Source organism: Babylonia areolata, chromosome 11 (genome assembly GCF_041734735.1).
Source record: "Babylonia areolata isolate BAREFJ2019XMU chromosome 11, ASM4173473v1, whole genome shotgun sequence".
Lineage (NCBI taxonomy): Eukaryota > Metazoa > Mollusca > Gastropoda > Neogastropoda > Buccinidae > Babylonia > Babylonia areolata.
Genome location: NC_134886.1, coordinates 38,980,930 through 39,000,929, shown reverse-complemented (window position 1 = coordinate 39,000,929; position 20,000 = coordinate 38,980,930). Strand labels below are relative to the sequence as shown.

General features: G+C 43.3%; 1 protein-coding gene across 1 annotated transcript in view; it reads left to right on the top strand.

The window, feature by feature from the left end:
- LOC143287242 (uncharacterized) overlaps positions 1–18,082 on the top strand; it is a 24,244-nt gene extending 6,162 nt beyond the window's left edge. The window contains exons 4-15 of the mRNA XM_076595187.1: positions 975–1,208; positions 1,605–1,785; positions 3,201–3,309; positions 4,266–4,467; positions 6,064–6,215; positions 6,657–6,973; positions 7,733–7,879; positions 10,829–10,927; positions 12,124–12,215; positions 13,066–13,261; positions 15,127–15,401; positions 18,035–18,082. Coding sequence (XP_076451302.1) covers positions 975–1,208; positions 1,605–1,785; positions 3,201–3,309; positions 4,266–4,467; positions 6,064–6,215; positions 6,657–6,973; positions 7,733–7,879; positions 10,829–10,927; positions 12,124–12,215; positions 13,066–13,261; positions 15,127–15,401; positions 18,035–18,082 — 2,052 coding nt within the window. The remainder of the gene's footprint in view (positions 1–974; positions 1,209–1,604; positions 1,786–3,200; positions 3,310–4,265; positions 4,468–6,063; positions 6,216–6,656; positions 6,974–7,732; positions 7,880–10,828; positions 10,928–12,123; positions 12,216–13,065; positions 13,262–15,126; positions 15,402–18,034) is intronic.
- The last annotated feature ends 1,918 nt before the right edge of the window (positions 18,083–20,000 follow it).

The window sequence follows — 20,000 nt, the reverse complement described above, 5'->3', positions numbered from 1 at the left end:
ATCCCCTCCCCTCCCCTCCACAGACACATAATTATGAAACTGGGCATAATATCATATTTGTTCTGTATTTTGTCATATGAATATTACGGTTTCGTAACAATGAATTATTATATTCTGTTCTTTTCTAATGATCCGTTTCAAATACAAACGAAAATACACAGAGAAAAAAGAAAAACAGCAACAACAATAATAATAATAATAAAACCATATGAAGAAAAAGCTGGCATTGAACAAAAGACGAAGTTGAAAACAGTTCTATTCTATTCAATTCACACCCTCCAACCCCCCCCCCCCACCCCCCCCCACACACACACCACCTCACCCCCTCCATCAACATTGTGTCTGCACCACGTGCGCTGTGTGTGTGTGTGTGTGTGTGTGTGTGTGTGTGTGTGTGTGTGTGTGTGTGTGTGTGTGTGTGTGTGTGTGTGTGTGTGTGTGTGTGTGTGTGTGTGTTCATTTTGCTTTGAGTGGAATGGATGTGAACGGTGGGCTAATCAGGAAATACGAATGCATTTTGTTATGTTTTGTTGCTTTGTTTTCTTTAGGGCGAGGGCTGGATGTAAAACAAACAAACAAACAAAAAAACCCCAAAAAAACAACAATAACAACAACAACATGTTACTTGCTTATCCTCGATAACCATGATTTTGTCTTGTCTTGTCTTGTCGTGTGGTGTCTTGTCGTGTGGTGTGGTGTCGTGTCGTGTCTTGTCTTGTCTTGTCTTGTCGTGTCGTGTCTTGCTGTATCTTGTCTTGTCTTGTCTTGTCGTGTCGTGTCGTGTCGTGTCTTGCCGTATCTTGTCTTGTCTTGTCGTGTCGTGTCGTGTCGTGTCTTGCCGTGTCTTGTCTTGTCGTGTCGTGTCGTGTCGTGTCGTGTCGTGTCGTGTCGTGTCGTGTCGTGTCGTGTCGTGTCGTGTCATGTCGTGTCGTGTCATGTCGTGTCGTGTCGTGTCTTGTCCTGTCCGTCCACAGACCCAGTACGCCGTCCAGTTCAGCGTGGAGATCGGCAAGTTCCTGGACAGGATCCAGAGGGAGCGGGACATGTCGGTGCTGTACCTGAGCATCCTGGGGCCGGAGACCAAAACTTTCCTGATGAACGAGTACCTGCTCACCGACCAGGCCGTTGACCAGCTGTCCGACTGGCCCGAGAACAACGAGTTCTCCGGCATCTTCCGGTCCAAGAACACGTTCAAGAAGTTTCTGAAGGTTTGCGGGTGGGGGGAGAGTGGGAGAGGTGTTTTTTTTGTTGTTTTGTGTGTGTGTGTGTGTGTGTGTGTGTGTGTGTGTGTGTGTGTGTGTATGTGGTGTGAGTATAATATAATAGAATGTAATAGAGTATAATAGAATGGGGGTGGGGGGAATAAAAAACAAAAACAAAACAAAAACAACAACACAAAAAAACAACAAACAAAAAAACAACAAAAAACAAAACAAAACAAAACAAAAAAACCCAAACGAAAACGACACAAAAATAAATGTACTCAGCACTACTAACAAGATCAACAAACAATGACCATGATGCAATCCAAGTTCCATACATGTATTGACAGCTAACATCACCAGTTCAACCCCATCTTATTATTTTTATTGAACGTTTCCCAGGATCACCGCAATCAACTGGACCCTAGCAACTACAACATCTACGTGGAGATGGACTTCTACAACTTCCTCATCGGCCGTTTCGTGGAGTGGATGTACGGAGCCATCAAGGAATCGAACCAGGCCTCCATCTGGAAAATCCTTGTCGCCTATCAGAAAATTGTCACTGGCATGGAGCACGTTGGTGAGGAGACCCGCACAATACAATACTATACAATACAATGCAATACAATACAATACAATACAATACAATACAAATACTTATTGTCTATACTTGGGTACAGATATTTGCTTTTTGGCAGAAGCACGTGTCCAACATAAAAACAAGCAAACGAAATAAACTACATGAAAAACAAACAAACAAACAACTATAAACAAACAACAGCAACAAAAACAAACAAACAAATAAACAACAACAACAACAACAAAACACCGATGAACTGAATAGCACCAAACAGAAATAGCTATACAAATATACAGATTATTGAACTGACCCGAACAGACAGTTGGTGGCTAGGGGTAAGGGGGTGGGGGGGAGGGGTAGTGATGTTGGGGAGGAGGGATGTGGGAGAGAGAGAGGGAGAGAGAGAGAGAGAGAGAGAGATACAGAAACGGAGAGACAGAGAGAGACAGAGACAGATAGACAGACACAGACAGACAGACAGACAGACAGACAGAAAGACAGAGGAAGTAAAAGCGAGACGGAGACAGATAAACCAGACAAACAAACAGACAGACAGAGACAGACAGGCAGGCAGAGAGACAGGCAGATAGAGATGGGGGACACAGTGGTGAGTGAAACAGATCAAGTAACCTGCTACGAACTGCTTACGACTACCACGCCCACTGACCATTCCACACACACACACACACACACACACACACACACACACACACACACACACACACACACACACACACACACACACACATATTCTAAAAATATAAAATGTATATGCGGTAAGCAAATAACTGAAAGCCATCTACTCATTCATTGTCCAAGCATAAGACAGTTACTTCCAAAAGATGTAGTTGATGACTTTTCCTCCAATATTTCATTAGCCACTGAACAGATTTTGATTGATTATTCATTGCTAAGAATGTTTTCAGAAATTGTAAACTCCAGTCCAGTTGGTATCCTCCTTTGATGTATTATATTTAATACTGTTATTTATATTTACATTGTTGTAGGTTAATACTTGTTGATATGCATATGCATATTCTCCTTCCCATGACAACTCATTCAATACACACCACAACCTCTTTAGACTTTTTCTTATAATATACTTTTCCTCTGATACATAACATGTACTTTTTTTTTTCTTTTTTTTTACACTAATATTCACATGCATTCCCTTTCCTTTATACACTACTCCTTTCCGTCTAAAAACACTTATAGTGAATAAACGTTAAACTAAAGAAAACACACACACTGACACACACACACACACACACACACACACACACACACACACACACACACACACACACACACACACACACACACACACACACACACACACACACACACACACACACACACACACACACACACACACACACACACACACACACACACACACACACACTGCTGTGCAGGTATCGAACGATCACTGGGCACCGTGTTTTACGTGGAAGGTGGCTTTCCCAACCAGCGCATCTACGAAGGCTACAATAACAGAGTGAACAACTTCAAAGCTAACTACAGGCAAGTGTCAATGTCTTCCTTCTGCCTTCTGCCCACCTGTTCACACACACACACACACACACACACACACACACACACACACACACACACACACACACACAAATCATCAACATCATCATAGTGATGAAAAGGCCATATTATCGGCGGTATAGAGATCTAGCGCCCATCCCAGTATTTGCAGTATCACGAATCTCATCACCAGAGGAAAAAACATCACAAATAATACATCATATACTGCAGAAAAGAGAAGAAAATGTCATGGCTTGCTGAAAGAAGAGGAATGGACAGGGAAGGCAGAAAAAAAAGACAAAATAGCATGGGCGAGTATTAACTGACAACGGTAATGGTCTTTTATTTATGGTTTTGGATCATTCATGTGGAATGGTGGTCTAGTGGTTATGCGAGGGAGCGAGAGAATCTTACCGCACTGAATCGAACCCCACATTCGCCGTTATTTTCTCCCCCCCCCCCCCCCCCCCCCCCACCAAGAGACCATAAATTGTGATCTTCTGTTCGCTATGATGAGACGAGAAACCGAGGTTCCGTACGCAAAATGCACTTGGCACACATTAAATAACCCATGACAGGAAAACACTTTTCCATGGCAAAATTCTGAAGAATATATATATATATATATATATATATATATATATATATATATATATATATATATATAAGTATCGACACAAGAAACGAATGATGAGCGCCAAATGCAGCCGTCAGTCGGCTTTGCCCAGGTAAATGGGTAAATGACCCCGTGTTTGTAAAGCACTTAGAGCTTGGTCTCCGACCGAGGATAGGTGCTATATAAGTACCCATATCAATCAATCAATCACTCACTCAGTCAATCGAAAGTGAAACGAAGTGGAATCTATCAGACCGACACTACACATAAGCGTCGATTGTCAAATGAAAGGAAAGGAAATGAAAGGAAACGAAGCCTATCCCCTCTGCAGGTCGGCAGTGCTGTACTCCCACATCGTGGACCCCATCTTCCAGGAAGGAGTGACGGCCACTGGCACCAACCTGACAGCGGTGATCGAGAAGTTTCGCTACCAGATGCAGCGGTCCATGCACACCAATGCCTCCATAGAGCACGGCCAGTGGTGGTTCGACAACATGACGCTCTATCTGGACACACTGCTCATTATCCAGCAGGTGCGTGTGCTGGGGAGGTGGGGTGTGTGTGTGTGTGTGTGTGGGGGGGGGGGGAGAGAGCAGGGGTGTGTTACTGTGTGTGTTAGTGTGAAAGATCTTCAGTTTAACGTCTATTCACTTTAAGTGTTCTTAGACGGAAAGCAGAGAGGTAGTGGGTGAAAGAGAGGGAATGCTTGTGACCATTAGTGTATGGAAGTGTTAATGTATGTTTTACAGGAAATGAAAATACGTCTATTACAAGAAAAAAAGTAAGTTTAAAGAGATGGTGGCGTGTAATGGATGAGGTGTTATATGAGGGGAATTAGGTGTATGCATATCAACAAGTGTAAACTTACAGCATCAACAAGTATTAACTTTTACAACAATGTGAATATAAATAACAACTTTAATCGAAATAACATGTTACAGGAGGACGCCAACTGAACTTAAAGTTTACAATTTCCGACAACATTCTAAACATTCTAAGCAATGAATAATCATTCAAAATCTTTTCAGCGGCTAATGGAACATTGGTAGAAAAGTGATCAACTTCATGTTTGGTAATAACTGTCTTATTCTTGGACAATGTATGAGTGTTAGTGTGTGTGTGTGTGTGTGTGTGTGTGTGTGTGTGTGTGTGTGTGTGTGTGTGTGTGTGTGTGTGTGTGTGTGTGTGTGTGTGTGTGTGTGTGAGTGTTGGGGGGGATTCTGAAATTTGGTATCAGGGTATCTGTATGTGATTGTTGGTGTGTGTGTGAGAGAGGAATGGAGCTGTATCAGTATGAATGCCTGACGCGCGCGCGCGCGGGCGTGTGTGTGTGTGTGTGTGTGTGTGTGTGTGTGTGTGTGTGTGTGTGTGTGTGTGTGTGTGTGTGTGTTGACCTTTTTATTTTGTGATGCGTTTAGGCAAATGAATCTTATGAAGTGTATCTGCATCAATGTATGTATTTGTAAACGCTCTGGGCTCTCCGGAGAATTAATATTCATTATATATTGATATTCATTATTATTATTATTATTATTATTATTATTATTATTTGCTGTTTACTTTGACAATCGCCCTGTTTTCTGTTTCTGTCTTACCCTGTCCATCTTTTAGTCTCCCCCTGTCAGTCCCTGTCTCAATCTATCTCTCTGTCTCTGTCTGTCTGTCTGTTGGTCTGTAACTCAAGATGTCTGTCTGTCTCTGTTTCTATCACTCCTTGTCTCTCTCTGTATGTTTCCTTCTCTCGCTCTGTCTCTGTCTCTGTCTCTCTCTCTGTCTTTGTTCCTCTGTCTCTCTCCAAAACGGTAATGTAGATGTGTGTGTGTGTGTGTGTGTGTGTGTGTGTGTGTGTGTGTGTGTGTGTGTGTGTGTGTGTGTGTGTGTGTGTGTGTCTGTGTCTGTGTCTGTGTCTGTGTGTGTGTGTGTGTGTGTGTGTGTGTGTGTGTGTGTGTGTGTGTGTGTGTGTGTGTGTGTGTGTGTGTGTGTGTGTGTGTGTGTGCGTGTGTGTACGCCCGCAACAACAACAACAACAACGATAAAAGCAGCAAAAGCAATAACAATAATAACACCACCACCACCACCACCACCACCAACAACAACAACAAAAGCAACAACGACAACAAATGTCGCAGGATTTGGCCAACCTGATCAACGGCGAGCTGCAGAACATCATCGACGCCGAGGGGAAGAACCTGACCATCAGTGCCTGCTTCCTGGTCATCGTCTTCCTCATGTGTCCCTTGGTCATCTACACTGTGGAGGCCCTCACCTCTGACATACAAAAGTCAGTCTGCTGAAAGAAGCGTCCGTAACCCTGTGTGGTGTGTGTGTGTGTGGGTGAGAGGGGGGGGGAGGGTGGGAGGGGGCGGAGGGGGTGTTTGGGGCAAGGTGGGTGGGTGGGTGGGTGGGTATGGTGGAAGGGCGTGAGGGCTGGGGTGTTGTGAGTGGTGGTGGTGGTGGTGGTGGGTGGGGGGTGGGGGGTGGGGGCAACGGGGGTTGGGAGGAAGTCGGGAAGGGGCGTGGGGTGAGGGGAGAGGCTGGCGTACAAATTCCGTTCCGTATAAGAACCCCGATATATATATATATATATATATATATATATATATATATATATATATATATATATATATATATATATATATATATATATATATATATATATATATATAACACAACAAATACAAAAAAAAAAAACAACAAAATAATAATAATGAACAACTTGCAGATACGCTTTGGCCATGGTGCACAAGACCAAGGAGCTATCCAAGGAGAAGAAGAAGACGGACTCGCTGCTGTACCAGATGGTGCCGCGGCAGGTGGCCAAGTCCCTGAAGGAGCACAAGGACGTGGACGCCGAGTACTTCAAGTCGGTGACCATCCTCTTCTCCGAGATCATGGACTTCATGAGGTTGACCACCCAGCTGCCGCCCATGAGCATTGTGGCTCTGCTCAACGAGATCTACAGCGACATCGATGCTCAGCTGGACAACCACGATGTCTACAAGGTGGAGACCATCAATGATTGCTACATGGTGGCTTCAGGTGAGTGGGGGTGGGTGGGAAGGGGATGAGAAGGGGGTTGGGGGTGGGGGGGTTGGGGTGTCTAGTTTTCAATGGTTGTGGTCTTGGTTTTTTGATTTTGGTTCGGTTTGGGGCTTGGTTTTGTTTGGGTTTTGGGTTTGGGGGGTTTGGTTTTCGTTTGGTATAAATGTTCTGGTTTGGTTTTGGTATGGTTTGGTTTGCTAAGGCATTGGTCAAAATGACACAGAGAGGTAAAGTATACACTGTGTTTCACGTGTGCATGATATTGTTATTGTCATCAGCATTGGTACTACTACTACTACTACAACTACTGCTACAACAACAACAACTACTACTACTACTACTACTGCTATTATTATTATTATTATTATTATTATTATTATTATTATTATATTCATTCGGATGAGACGATAAATGGAGGTCCCGTGTGCAGCATGCATTTAGTGCACGTAAAACAACCCACGGCAAGAAAAGGGTTGTCCCTGATAAAATCCTATAGAAAAATCCACTTCGATAGGAAAACAAATAAAACTGCAGGCAGAAAAAAAAAGTAAAAAAAAAAAAAGTGGCGCTGTCAGTGTAGCGGCGCGCTCTCCCTGGGGGGAGCAGCAGCCCGAATTTCAAACAGAGAAATATGTTTCCACCAAAAGAAACCCAACAACAACAACAAAAAAGTAAATACAAATGCAAATACAAATACAAACCATTAATCATTACCACTGTCGTTATGGTTGTTGCTCCTTGGCGGTGCGAGCACAGGTCTGCCGACACGCATAGGAAACCGTCACTCGGCCGAGGTGGCCAACCTGGCTCTGGACCTGCTGGTGATGATGATCAAGCGGAACCAGCTGCACAACGAGGTCATCGGGGTGCGTCAGCTGCGACTTCGTATCGGCATTAACACCGGTGAGTTGTGTCGTGTCGTTGCTGTCAGTCAGTCATTGAAGGAACTTCGACAGCGGCCTTCCTCTGGACAAACTATGATTGATATCAAGTGATGGCCTAGAGGTAACGCGTCCACTTAGGAAGAGAGAGAATTAATTTTGAGCGCGCTGGTTCGAACCATGGCCCAGTCGCCGATATCCCCCCCACCCCCTTCCCGGTGGTCTGGACGCTAGTCATTCGGACCAGACGATAAAACCGAGATCCCGTGTGCAGCATGCACACTTAGCGCACATAAAAGAACCCACGGGGGGAAAAAAAAAGAAAAAAAAAGGTTGGCCCTGGCAACATTCAGTAAAAAATCCACTGGATGCAGAAAAAAGGGTGGCGCTGTCAGTGTAAGGACGCGCTTTCCCTGGGGAGAGCAGCTCGAATTTCACACAGAGAAATCTGTTCTGCCAAAAATAAAAATACAAATACAATATGGATACTTGTGATATAGCGCGGAGACCAAGTCCTAAGCGCTTTTTACAAACACGGGGTCATTTGCACAACAGGCTGCCTACCTGGGTAGAGCCGAATGACGGCTGCCACTGGGCGCCCATCATTCGTTTCCTGTGTCATTCAATCAGATTTCAGGAACGCACACATACACGCTCAGACAGACATGTAACATTTTACATGTATGGCCTTTTTGCTTATTTACCCAGCCATGTAGGCAGCCATACTCCGTTTTCGGGACCTGGGAGATCGGAAAAATCTCCACCCTTTAGAACCCGGAACCCTCAGATTGAAAGTCCAACGCTTTAACATTTCAACCGTCGACCGTGTACCGTAGTCATAAGGAATATTGGGGGGATAGTCATACACAAACACAGATTCAGTAGAATTTAGGATACATACATGTGCATATTAATACAAGAACTTGTGCGCACACACACACACACACACACACACACACACACACACACACACACACACACACACACACACACACACACACACACACACATGTTTAAACAGAAGCCGCCTATTACATGTGAATGGTTGTTGATTGCACTATTCTTTAATCATACTGGATTTGTTCGAGGGACAGGGCATTGACTGCTTTAGGGGAAAAAGCTATTGGCGAAGCGATTGGTTTTCTTCGTTATACTTCTGTACCGTCAACCAGAGGGGAGCATCTCGAAAATACCAAAAGCTGGAAGTGATTCGTCCTGGCTGATTGATTTTGCTTTTTTGAGTAGCCGCTTATAATATATGTCTTCTAGAGAAGGTACCACGGTAATCTTGGTGGCAGTTTTTACGATTCTGTTCAGGGCTGCGACTTCTGCCTTGGAAATGTTTCCGTGCCAAACAGTAATAGCGAAGGTTAACACACTTTCAATGACTGCTCGATAGAAGTCAACCATGATTTCTTTTCTTTTTTTTAATTCCGAACGTTTTGAGGCGCCGAAGAAAGTACAGGTGCTGTTGTGCTTTCTTAACATTTTTTTTCCCCCATATTTTTCTCCCATTTGAAATCGTTGGAAATGATCAGTCCGAACAATTTAAATTCGCTGATAATCTCTACTTGCTTATCTTTAATAACAAGTGATAAGGGGTCAGATCTCATCTTCCTGAAATCTAAAATTAATTCTTTTGTTTTGGAAAGCTAAGTTCTGAATTGTTTAGATCACACCGGCTGACAAGTTCCAGTACTTCTTCCCTATAGTTTGACTCATCACTGTTCTTAATCAGCCCTTCTAGAGTAGTATCATCGGCAAACGTGACCATGGTGTTACATTCATTTTGAGCTGTATAGTCATGAGTGAATAGTGATTGCAACAGTTGGGATAGAACACATCCCTGTGGGGCGCCTATGTTGAGAATTCATGTGGAGGAGGTGAGGTCACCAACTTCAATAACTTTTGGTCTGCATCTTAGAAAATGTAAGATCCATGCACAAATTGATTCATGTAGCGAGAGGTTTTTCAATCTCAAATGTAGTTTTGATGGTACTATTGTGTTGAACGCAGAGCTGTAGTCAATGAAGAGGATCCTAGCATAACTGTAAGGATTTTCGAGATGTAAATGAATGCGTGCACTCAAGGCCTGATTTAGTGCGTTGGGTTATGCTGCAAATCAGGCATCTGCCTAGCGGATGTGGTATAGCTTGTATGGATTTGTCCAAACGCAGTGACGCCTTCTTGGGAAACTGAAACTGAAACTGTGTTCCAAAAAATAAAAGCAACAACAACAACAAAACAACAACAATGACAATAAACAAAAACAAACAAACAAACAAAAAAACAACAACAAACAAACCTGAATGCAGCATCATTCCAAAGTCAACTCAGCTGTTAAACAACAATATCTAATATTTTAATATGACTCAATAAATGGATGTTAGAGTGTATGCATCCTTGATGTGATATTCTAATTAAAACACTTTTGAATAGCATTCTGTTATTATGATTCATGTCTATGTTTAATTTCAGGTTCCTATTTTATGCATATCATTTAACACTTGCACTTTGATTATTGCTTGCGTATGGCTGTGATGATTTAATTTTTGATTGACTCTTGTTTTCTACTGTGATTATTGTATGTATGGTTTACTCTAAGTTGAGACCTAAGTGTTTATAAATAGATAGATAGATAGATATGTATGTATATGTATATATATATATATATATATATATATATATATATATATATATATATATATATATATATATATATATATATGTTGGGTGGGGGGGTTCATCTTGATTAATCACAAAATATCCCCGGTGGTCATTCGAAGGTAGTCCAGAGTTACCTGGAGGTAAATTTCAGCAGGATGGTAGTTTGAAATTGCCATACCGGGACGCCAGAAGAATTTCATTCCAGCCTGTGATTAACGTACAATGGAAGCGTACATTGTTCAGTTCCGTTGTCTTTCGCTCTTCATATCCAATATATAATAACATGCTGGCACCGTCCTGACAGGTGCTTGCATGGCCGGCATTGTGGGAACCATCATGCCCCGCTATTGTTTGTTCGGAGACACCGTCAACACCGCTTCTCGCATGAAGACCTACAGTCTCAGTGAGTCCTCTTTTGAACAGAATTTTCATCATCCAGTGAAAACGACAGTGCACCAGTTTTGACTGATCATAGAGACGATCATAAACGTCTATTGCGCGCGCGCGCGCGCGCGCGCGCGCGCGTGTGTGTGTGTGTGTGTGTGTGTGTGTGTGTGTGTGTGTGTGTGTGTGTGCGCGCGCGATATCACCATTCAAACAATGCTATACCATTCAGCTCTAACTGATGATAACATGATTCATCATTGTTATATACGTTTATTTATGTATTAACGTATTCATTTATTGTCCTTTTTGTTGTCGTCATCGTCGTCGTCGTCGTTGTTGTTGTTCTAGTTGTCATTCAGCGCACATATACATGACATGTACCCATTCCACTGGGTCCTGTGCGCTCGCAGAAGTTGTCAAGAACCCAAGTGTAAATGTGAAATCCCATGTACAACGTGTATGCAACGCATTCTCCTCTGACTGTGATGTAGACTCGTGGATATCTGTATCTGAATCCTCACGTGCTGTATTCACGCGAATGACTGTTTTTCATTATGTTATAAAGTAGCCAGGCGAGCATATACCAACACTCAGCTTACTTTTGGTCTAAAAATACATGAACTGACTGCATGTGTATTGTGTTTAATTAAACCGGTAGGCCTAGCATGGGTAGACACACCCCGGGGGCCAACTGCGTGTGGCATGCACACAGCACAGTGGAGCTAGATGGCCGTCGGTGGCTCTCCTGAGCCAACGCCCTTTTATGGATCTCCATAAGGGTGTCTAGCCACCCGCCTCACCAGTCCCGGAAGGGAGCGGTGGGAGTGCCGGTTTAGTCGCCGGCAACCCGACCCTGAACAGGTTGTACTGGATTACAGGTTACCAGTAGCAGATCTAATGACCTGACCTGACATACGGCCTAACTATACGTCCAACGTGAAATACAGTAACAACATATACACATTATATTATGCATATTTAAGTAACAATGTTTAAGCTCTAAACGTGTATACAGGTATCTACGTATATGCTCATTCAGTGTTTTAAACATTTTAAAACACTTGCATTGTTTAATTGGTTAACGACCTGGTTAGCGAATAAACAATAAACCACTGAGAAGAAATAGAAGACTATACACAGAATCGAGTGTCAAGCATGTAAGAAAATAATGGTAAGTGAAGAAAGTGTAATATGTGTGCTGTTCATATACAGGTAATCGGATCCACATCAGCTCCAGCACCTACCAGTCCCTGCGAAAACACGCTGTCTACATCATGCACGAGAGAGGTCGGATCACGGTCAAGGTTTGTTGGTTTGTTTGTTCGTAGGATTTGTCATCCAGTATTCAATGTTCAGTGTTCAGTTAAAATCATCCAATGTTCATTGTTCAGTTAAAATCACCCAGTGTTCAGTATTCAGTGTTCAGTTAAAATCATCCAATGTTCAGTGTTCAGTTATAATCATCCAGTGTTCAGTGTTCAGTGTTCAGTTAAAATCATCCAGTGTTCAGTTTTCATTGTTCAGTTAAAATCATCCAGTATTCAGTGTTCAGTGTTCAGTTAAAATCATCCAGTGTTCATTGTTCAGTTAAAGTCATCCAATGTTCAGTGTTCAGTTAAAATCATCCAGTGTTCAGTGTTCATTGTTCATTTAAAATCATCCAGTATTCAGTGTTCAGTTAAAATCATCCAGTGTTCAGTGTTCAGTTAAAATCATCTAGTTTTCAGTGTTCAGTTAAAATCATCCAGTGTTCAGTGTTCATTGTTCAGTTAAAATCATCCAGTGTTCAGTGTTCATTGTTCAGTTAAAATCATCCAGTTTTCAGTGTTCAGTTAAAATCATCCAGTATTCAGTGTTCAGTTAAAATCATCCAGTGTTCAGTGTTCATTGTTCAGTTAAAATCATCCAGTATTCAGTGTTCAGTTAAAATCATCCAGTGTTCAGTGTTCAGTTAAAATCTTCCAGTGTTCAGTGTTCATTGTTCAGTTAAAATCATCCAGTGTTCAGTGTTCAGTGTTCAGTTAAAATCATCCAGTGTTCAGTGTTCAGTGTTCAGTTAAAATCATCCAGTATTCAGTGTTCAGTTAAAATCTTCCAGTGTTCAGTGTTCATTGCTCGCTCGCTCTCTCGCTCTCCCCTCTCGCACACACACAGGGCAAAGGCGAGATGACGACCTACTGGCTGATCGGGAGGGCAGACAGGGACAACTTCACCCCAGGGTCTTTCGATCCCTACGAGGTAGACCACTTCGTGGATACGGGCGACATCCCCGGGGAGGTCCGGCCCTACGGGCAGCACGTCAGCATCAGCGACAGCCTGTGCAGATGGGTTGCCTCGGAGGTCGTCGAGGGTCAGTAGGGTCTCTGAGTCAGTAGGTAGTGTCGTTGGATAGTATGAGTGGTGGTGGCGGTGTGTGTGTGTGTGAATCTGGTTGGTGCCCTTGTGTATGAGTGTGTGTGTGTGTGTGTGTGTGTGTGTGTGTGTGTGCGCGCGCTCGCGAGGGAGCGTGCGCGCACTCACACACACACGCACGCACGCACGTGCGCACAGACACGTTCGCACACAGTTACAAGCGTACACACAACGCGCGCGCGCCCACACACACACACACACACACACACACACACACACACACACACACACACACACACACACACACACACACACACACACACACACACACTCACTCACTCACTACTTCTCTCGCGAGCACGTGTGTCCATACGTACCCGTTCACAGTACACTTCATCCAGTAAATTTACTCACTGCTCTTGTCATGTCAACTTTGCAATAACAGCATGTCATTCTATCATGCACGCATCATTAAAAATGGGAAAGATCTTCTCCTTCTGGTTTTTATTTACTGTACTGTTTGATTTACATAGAATGCAATACAATACAATACAATACAATACAATACAATACAATGCAATGCAATGCAATGCAAAACAATGAAAAAAACCAATGCAGTTTCATGTTAAATTCTACCATACAATCACATATCATAGCATACAACACGGTGCAGCACAGTGCAGCACATCACAGAACACAGAACAACACAGCAATGCACAGTACAACAGCACAACATAAGCTGGAACAGCACAGCACAGCACAGGGCATCACAGCACAACTCAACACAACGCAGAATACAAAATACAGAATACCTGATTACCTCAACAAGGAAAAAAAAAATCATCTGCGGTGTAAAACGCATAAACAATACACGAAAATCACAGTCTTTCATCATGTATACATACAAGACATGAAATGTCAACTTAGGGCAACCCATGCGTACAATAAATAATCACAGTAGTCAGCAACAACAACAGCAGCAGCAACAACAACAACAACAACAGCAGCAACAACAACAACAGCAGCAGCAACAACAACAACAACAACAGCAGCAGCAGTAGCAGCAACAACAACAGAAACCTTTAAAGGGTAACTTAGAGTAAACCATACATACATCATCACAGCCACACATGTGCAATACAAAATCAGTTAAATGATAGGCATGAGATAGGCATAAAACAGCATACTAAAAGTAGACATAAGACATATGATAACAATGCAATTCAGCACAGCACAGCACAAAGCCACATAACCATCACCATCATCACAATCACAAGGCAGCAACAATTGTATGCTGTAAACACCCTCCATCTCACCTGACCTCTCAGCCTACAAACCCTCTGATGAACACATTACTCCGCCTCACCTGAGGGTCCCGGGATCGAACCTCGGTGACGGCGTCTGGTGGGTAAAAGGTAGAGCTTTTTTTTTCCGATCTCCCAGGTCAACATATGTGCAGACCTGCTAGTGCCTGAACCCCCTTCGTGAGTATACGCACGCGGATGACCAAATACGCACGTTAAAGATCTTGCAATCCATGTCAGCGTTCGGTGGGTTATGGAAACAAGAACATACCCAGCATGCACACCCCCGAAAACGGAGTGTGGCTGCCTACATGGCGGGGTAATCAATCAATCAATCAAACCTCGGATAAAAACTTTACCTTCACCTGCACAGGTGGTGGACAAGCGACCTTGAACTCCCTCCACCACCACAACAACCTCACCTCCGCCACTACCACCACCACCACCACCACCACCACCACCGGCCCCAACCCCGCCACCACCGCCATCCCCCCAACGCCACCCTCCTTCATCAAGCCGCCGGATCCACCCGTCACCACCACTATCATCACCCCCGAAGGCGGCATACCGCTGCCTGACGTCACCCGCTGCATCAACGACAGTCTGGCGCTGCCGCCACCACCACCTCCACAGTCCGCTGCCACCGTGGACCGTGAAGATAGCAGGAACGAGGACGAAGAGTCCAGAGATGCTCAGCGACCAGTCTCTGCCTCCCGCTTCACCCAACCCAAACCTGATCAGGTAATGACCACCACCCCTAAAGGAGGAGGAGGAGGAGGAGGAGAGGAAGGGGTCAAAAGGAAAGGGTTGTCGTCGCTGGAGGAGAAAGAGCCTGTGGGTGAGAATGGTGGGGGGAGAAGAAGAGGAACAGGAGGAGGAGGAGCAGGTGGAGGAGGGAAGTCCCACCTCCGTCACCTTCCTCCTGCCATCGCTACCAGCCTCTACCAGCAGCAGACGGCGGTGAGAGGGGCCGTTAGCGAGGCGGCCAAAGCGCAGATGAGGGAGGAAGGGCACTGGGAGGCCCCCACTGAAATTTAGTACATAGGACTTTTTTTTTTCTTTTTTTTTTAATTCTCAGTTACAAAATACGTAAGGAGTATGATGTGTTTTGCATTGCTAACGTTGCTTTTCCACTCTCTGCGTAGGACAACAAGTGATTTATGTGCATATCGGAGATGTAGAATACATTTGTTTTGTTAGTTGGTTATTTATCTTGTGTGCTAGGAATGTTTTTTCGTTGTATTCAGTGTCAAAACACGGCATGGTTGTCATAATGAAGACTGTTTTTTTTTTTGTTTTTTGTTTTTTTTTAGTCTTCTTTTTTTTTGTCTTTTTTTTGTGTGCTTGTTTGTTTCTTTTGCTTTGTTTTGCTTAGTGTTTTGGGTTTTTTATTATAAGAAACAGAGATTTTCATCTTATGTCATGGGTCAATAACAGTGTTGTACAACAGGATTGCAGTATTGTGTATGGATATGTTATAGTTAGGAAACGGAGGGATTCAGTCTCTAATAATCGGCCATTCTGTCAGTCAGTTAGTCAACCAGGTCGTTTACATGTTACTCTTTAGGTACGGGAAGTTACTAGTGCTTCTTCGTACTGTCATCATTTGTTTTGTCATGTTTCGATGGTTTTTACCCTCCACCCTGACACCTTCTTGCCCACTGTCTAAGTACAGATAGATAGCTCATTGGCCAGGAAAGCTGAAGCCATCTGGACACCATACTGAAACTCGTATCCGGTTGTCAATCCGTTGAGAAGTCGTCTGCTAACTGGTGGTAGTTTCTGAAAGTTAACCATGTATCTTGGATGAAATTGTGTCATGCTTGGCCCAACCACATGCCAAATGTTGTGTCTTGATTGATGTCTGCCAATGCTTTGTTTACCAAAGTTATTACAGGAAAACAGTGCAGTGACACGTCGCATAAACTTGCTGTGGAGGAATACACAGGAATGTCAGCTTAAATAAAGCCGCAAGCAAGTGAAAGTTTTCCGTGACACAGTCATCGTAGTCAGCTGAGCGGTCGACTACATATATGAGGTTAACGCTTCGCGCTGTACTGATACGAGTAACAACATGACCAATTAAACACTTCCGCTGGCTTCAGTTAGCAAAGGGGCTCAAAGAAGGCATGCGCTATCCACCTATTTTTAGACCAGTGCTTTTTACCCTGCCCCTTAACTCCTCCCCCTTTTACCCTTTGTTCTTTTTGATGACACTCCCGGTTCTCTGTCTGTCTGTCTCTGTCTCTGTCTCTGTCTCTCTCTCTCTCTCTCTCTCTCTCTCTCTCTCACTCCCTCTCTCTCTGTCACACATACAAGTTGAGTTTAACATTCTATTGCCGCCTTAAGGTCCGGTTGTTCGGGCTGTATTGCTCTGTGGAAAATGGTGTTTCTCTCTCTCTCTCTCTCTCTCTCTCTCTCTCTCTCTCTCTCTCTCTCTCTCTCTCTCACGCGCTCGCTCGCTCGCTTGATCGCTCTTTTTTTCTTTTTTTTTTTTTTTAGAAACGGTGTATAAATAGTGCAATATATTATTGCTGCAAAAGAAGGAAACATAAACGTTTACTGAACTGAAACTTTATCACTTCTGTTGCACGTTTGCGAGTTGAGAAGGACGTATTGTGATCATGTAAAACGATTATCAATAAAGCCTATTTGTATTGTGAATCAAGGTTTGATTTTGTGTTGCATTGTATCGTGTGGTTTCGTATCGCATTTCTGCGTTTGTATTTGTATTTGTATTTGGTTTTTTTGTTGTTGTTTTTTATCACAACAAATTTCTCTGTGTGCAATTCGGGCTGCTCTCCCTAGGAAGAGCGCGTCGCTACGCTACAGCACCACCCATTTTTGGGGTTTTTTTTTTCCTGCGTGCAGTTTTATTTGTTTTTCCATGGAAGTGATTTTTTTCTGCAGAATTTTGCCAGGAACAACCGTTTTGTTGCCGTGGGTTCTTTTACGTGGTTGGCAAAAGATTCTCAACATTTTCTTTTTCTTGTTTGAAATATGGGTCGCTTGCTTTCTTTGTACACAATTCTGTCTTGATGGATGTGTTTTGATATGTACTCACAAAACTGCGTAGAATGTGGAATAAAGGGACGTAGAGAAAGCGAAAGAGGAGAAGGGAGGAAAAAACGCAACAACCCCCCCCCCCCCCCCCCGGAAAGAGGATACCCCAAAAAGTGCACACACACACACCACACACAGACACACACACACACACACACACACATATATATATATATATACATGTAACCTGCAAGCTTCCAAAGAAGTGGTAGTCATTCAGTATGCTGCTGAACCTTTTCGTTATTAGTGTTTCGTCTTATCTAGGAAGAACAGAAAAACAGAAGAAGAAAAACATTAGTTAGTCATTCAGCCAGTCAGTCAGTTAGAAAGTTGTTTTTTTTTTAGTTGTTTAATTTGTGTTAGTTCGCTAGTTCTATATTCTCACGGGTTTGTGTTGCCCCCAGGGTCTACGCTGTCTATTAACAGACAAACCGCTGACCACTGGGGAATAACTACAAAACAGACTCCTCAGATATAACGCAACACACACCACACAGGTTGTAGCTCAACGTATACCACTCGGGTAAGACACAGCACCCATACACTCCAATGACACACATCCATACATAATCCTTTTGTCCAGTTCTGAAGTTTCATAACGGCGACTATCAACAGTGGCCAACTTGCCCAAACACAGACAGACAGAAGCAGTCACAGACAGTCTCAGACAGATACAGAGATGCATATATGTCTCGATGTAAGAAGTATCAAAGTGAATAACAGCGGTGAAAAAAAAAAAAAAAAAAAAAAAAAACACACACACCTCCAAAATGACAAGTGTCAAAGGGGAGTGAAGTAGGACAAATCGAACAGCCCTGGACCATAGAAACCAGTTATTACCTCCCTTAGACCATTCAAGCCTGAGTTACAGCCCTGTCTTGGTGAACCCCCCAAAAAAGCAGTGACAATAAAATGCCTTCTACTCCACTCTGCACTCTCCCCATCCCCCATATCCCGACACACACACACACACACACACACACACACACACACACACACACACACACACACACACACACACACACACACACACACACACACACACACACACGCATACACGCAATGGAAAACGTTACATTAGTTGTACAATGGCATTTCAGTACCTTGTCCACCTCCTTACTTTTCTTAACAAAACAGTGTTAGGTAACAAAGACAAGAGAGAGAGAGAGAGAGAGAGAGAGAGAGAGAGAGAGAGAGAGAGAGAGAACACTGAACGCTTTAATGTCAATAGCTTTACAGCCCTAATGACATGGGGGTTCATAATACAAATAACAACATGCATCAATAGTAATAATACTGATGAAAACCAAAACCAAGTGCAGTTCGACCATCCATTCAAAGTAATGGCATGTAGTGAGAAATAAAAACAAAAACATGTATAAATGTATAACATAAATATTTTCCATATGTGAGAGAGAGAGAGAGAGAGAGAGAGAGAGAGAGAGAGAGAGAGAGAGAGAGAGAGAGAGAGAGAGAGAGAGAGAGAGAGAGAGAGAGAGAGAGAGAGACTCCCATTGAAAACAAACAGACAAACAAACAAACAAACAAAAAAAAGCAACAAACAAACAAACAACAACAACAACAAAAAAATCCGGATGGATAAGGACCATGTAAGTTTTTTAATCTGAAAGTTGCGCATTGCCTCATGCCACACTGGGCTTCCCATTTGCACTTTCAATTTTCTTTTGCAAGAAATTCAGTTAGAATCATGGCATGCTGGTTCCTAGACATATGGATATATGATAGTCACTTGATTTTTTTCTGTGTGTGTGTGTGTGTGTGAGAGAGAGAGAGAGAAACAGACAGACAAACAGAGACAGGGGTGAGGGCAGACAGACAGACAGAGACAAAGATTGTCTGTCTAAGTCCCACTCTACCTCCCAAACGCCCTCTTTTGTTCTCTGTCTGCCTGTCTAATGAACACAAACAGACACACACACACACACACACACACACACACACACACACACACACACACACACACACACACACACACACACACACATGCGCGCGCACACATCGTGATCGATAGTTAAAAAATCAACTTTATTTCATCGTGGATATTTCCGTCTCAGCATGTCTCCAAACCTCATGCAAAAATCAAAACAAAAAAACCCCACAAAATTCAATTTCTAAAACAACAGGCGGCGACTCCTTAAAGGGGGAAAAAAAAAGAAGTAATGAAACCATAATTACATCGTGTCGGATTCCGTCATTACTATGCAATGCATCTTAGCGGCATCCGGGTAATGAGAAACAGGTTCTTAATCTGGTTTCTGGACACGGCAAATTGGTTACAGGACCTGTGTGAAAGCTGAGAAAAAGATGGGTCTGGATGATGGATGGATGGATGGAACCTGAAGCGACTAA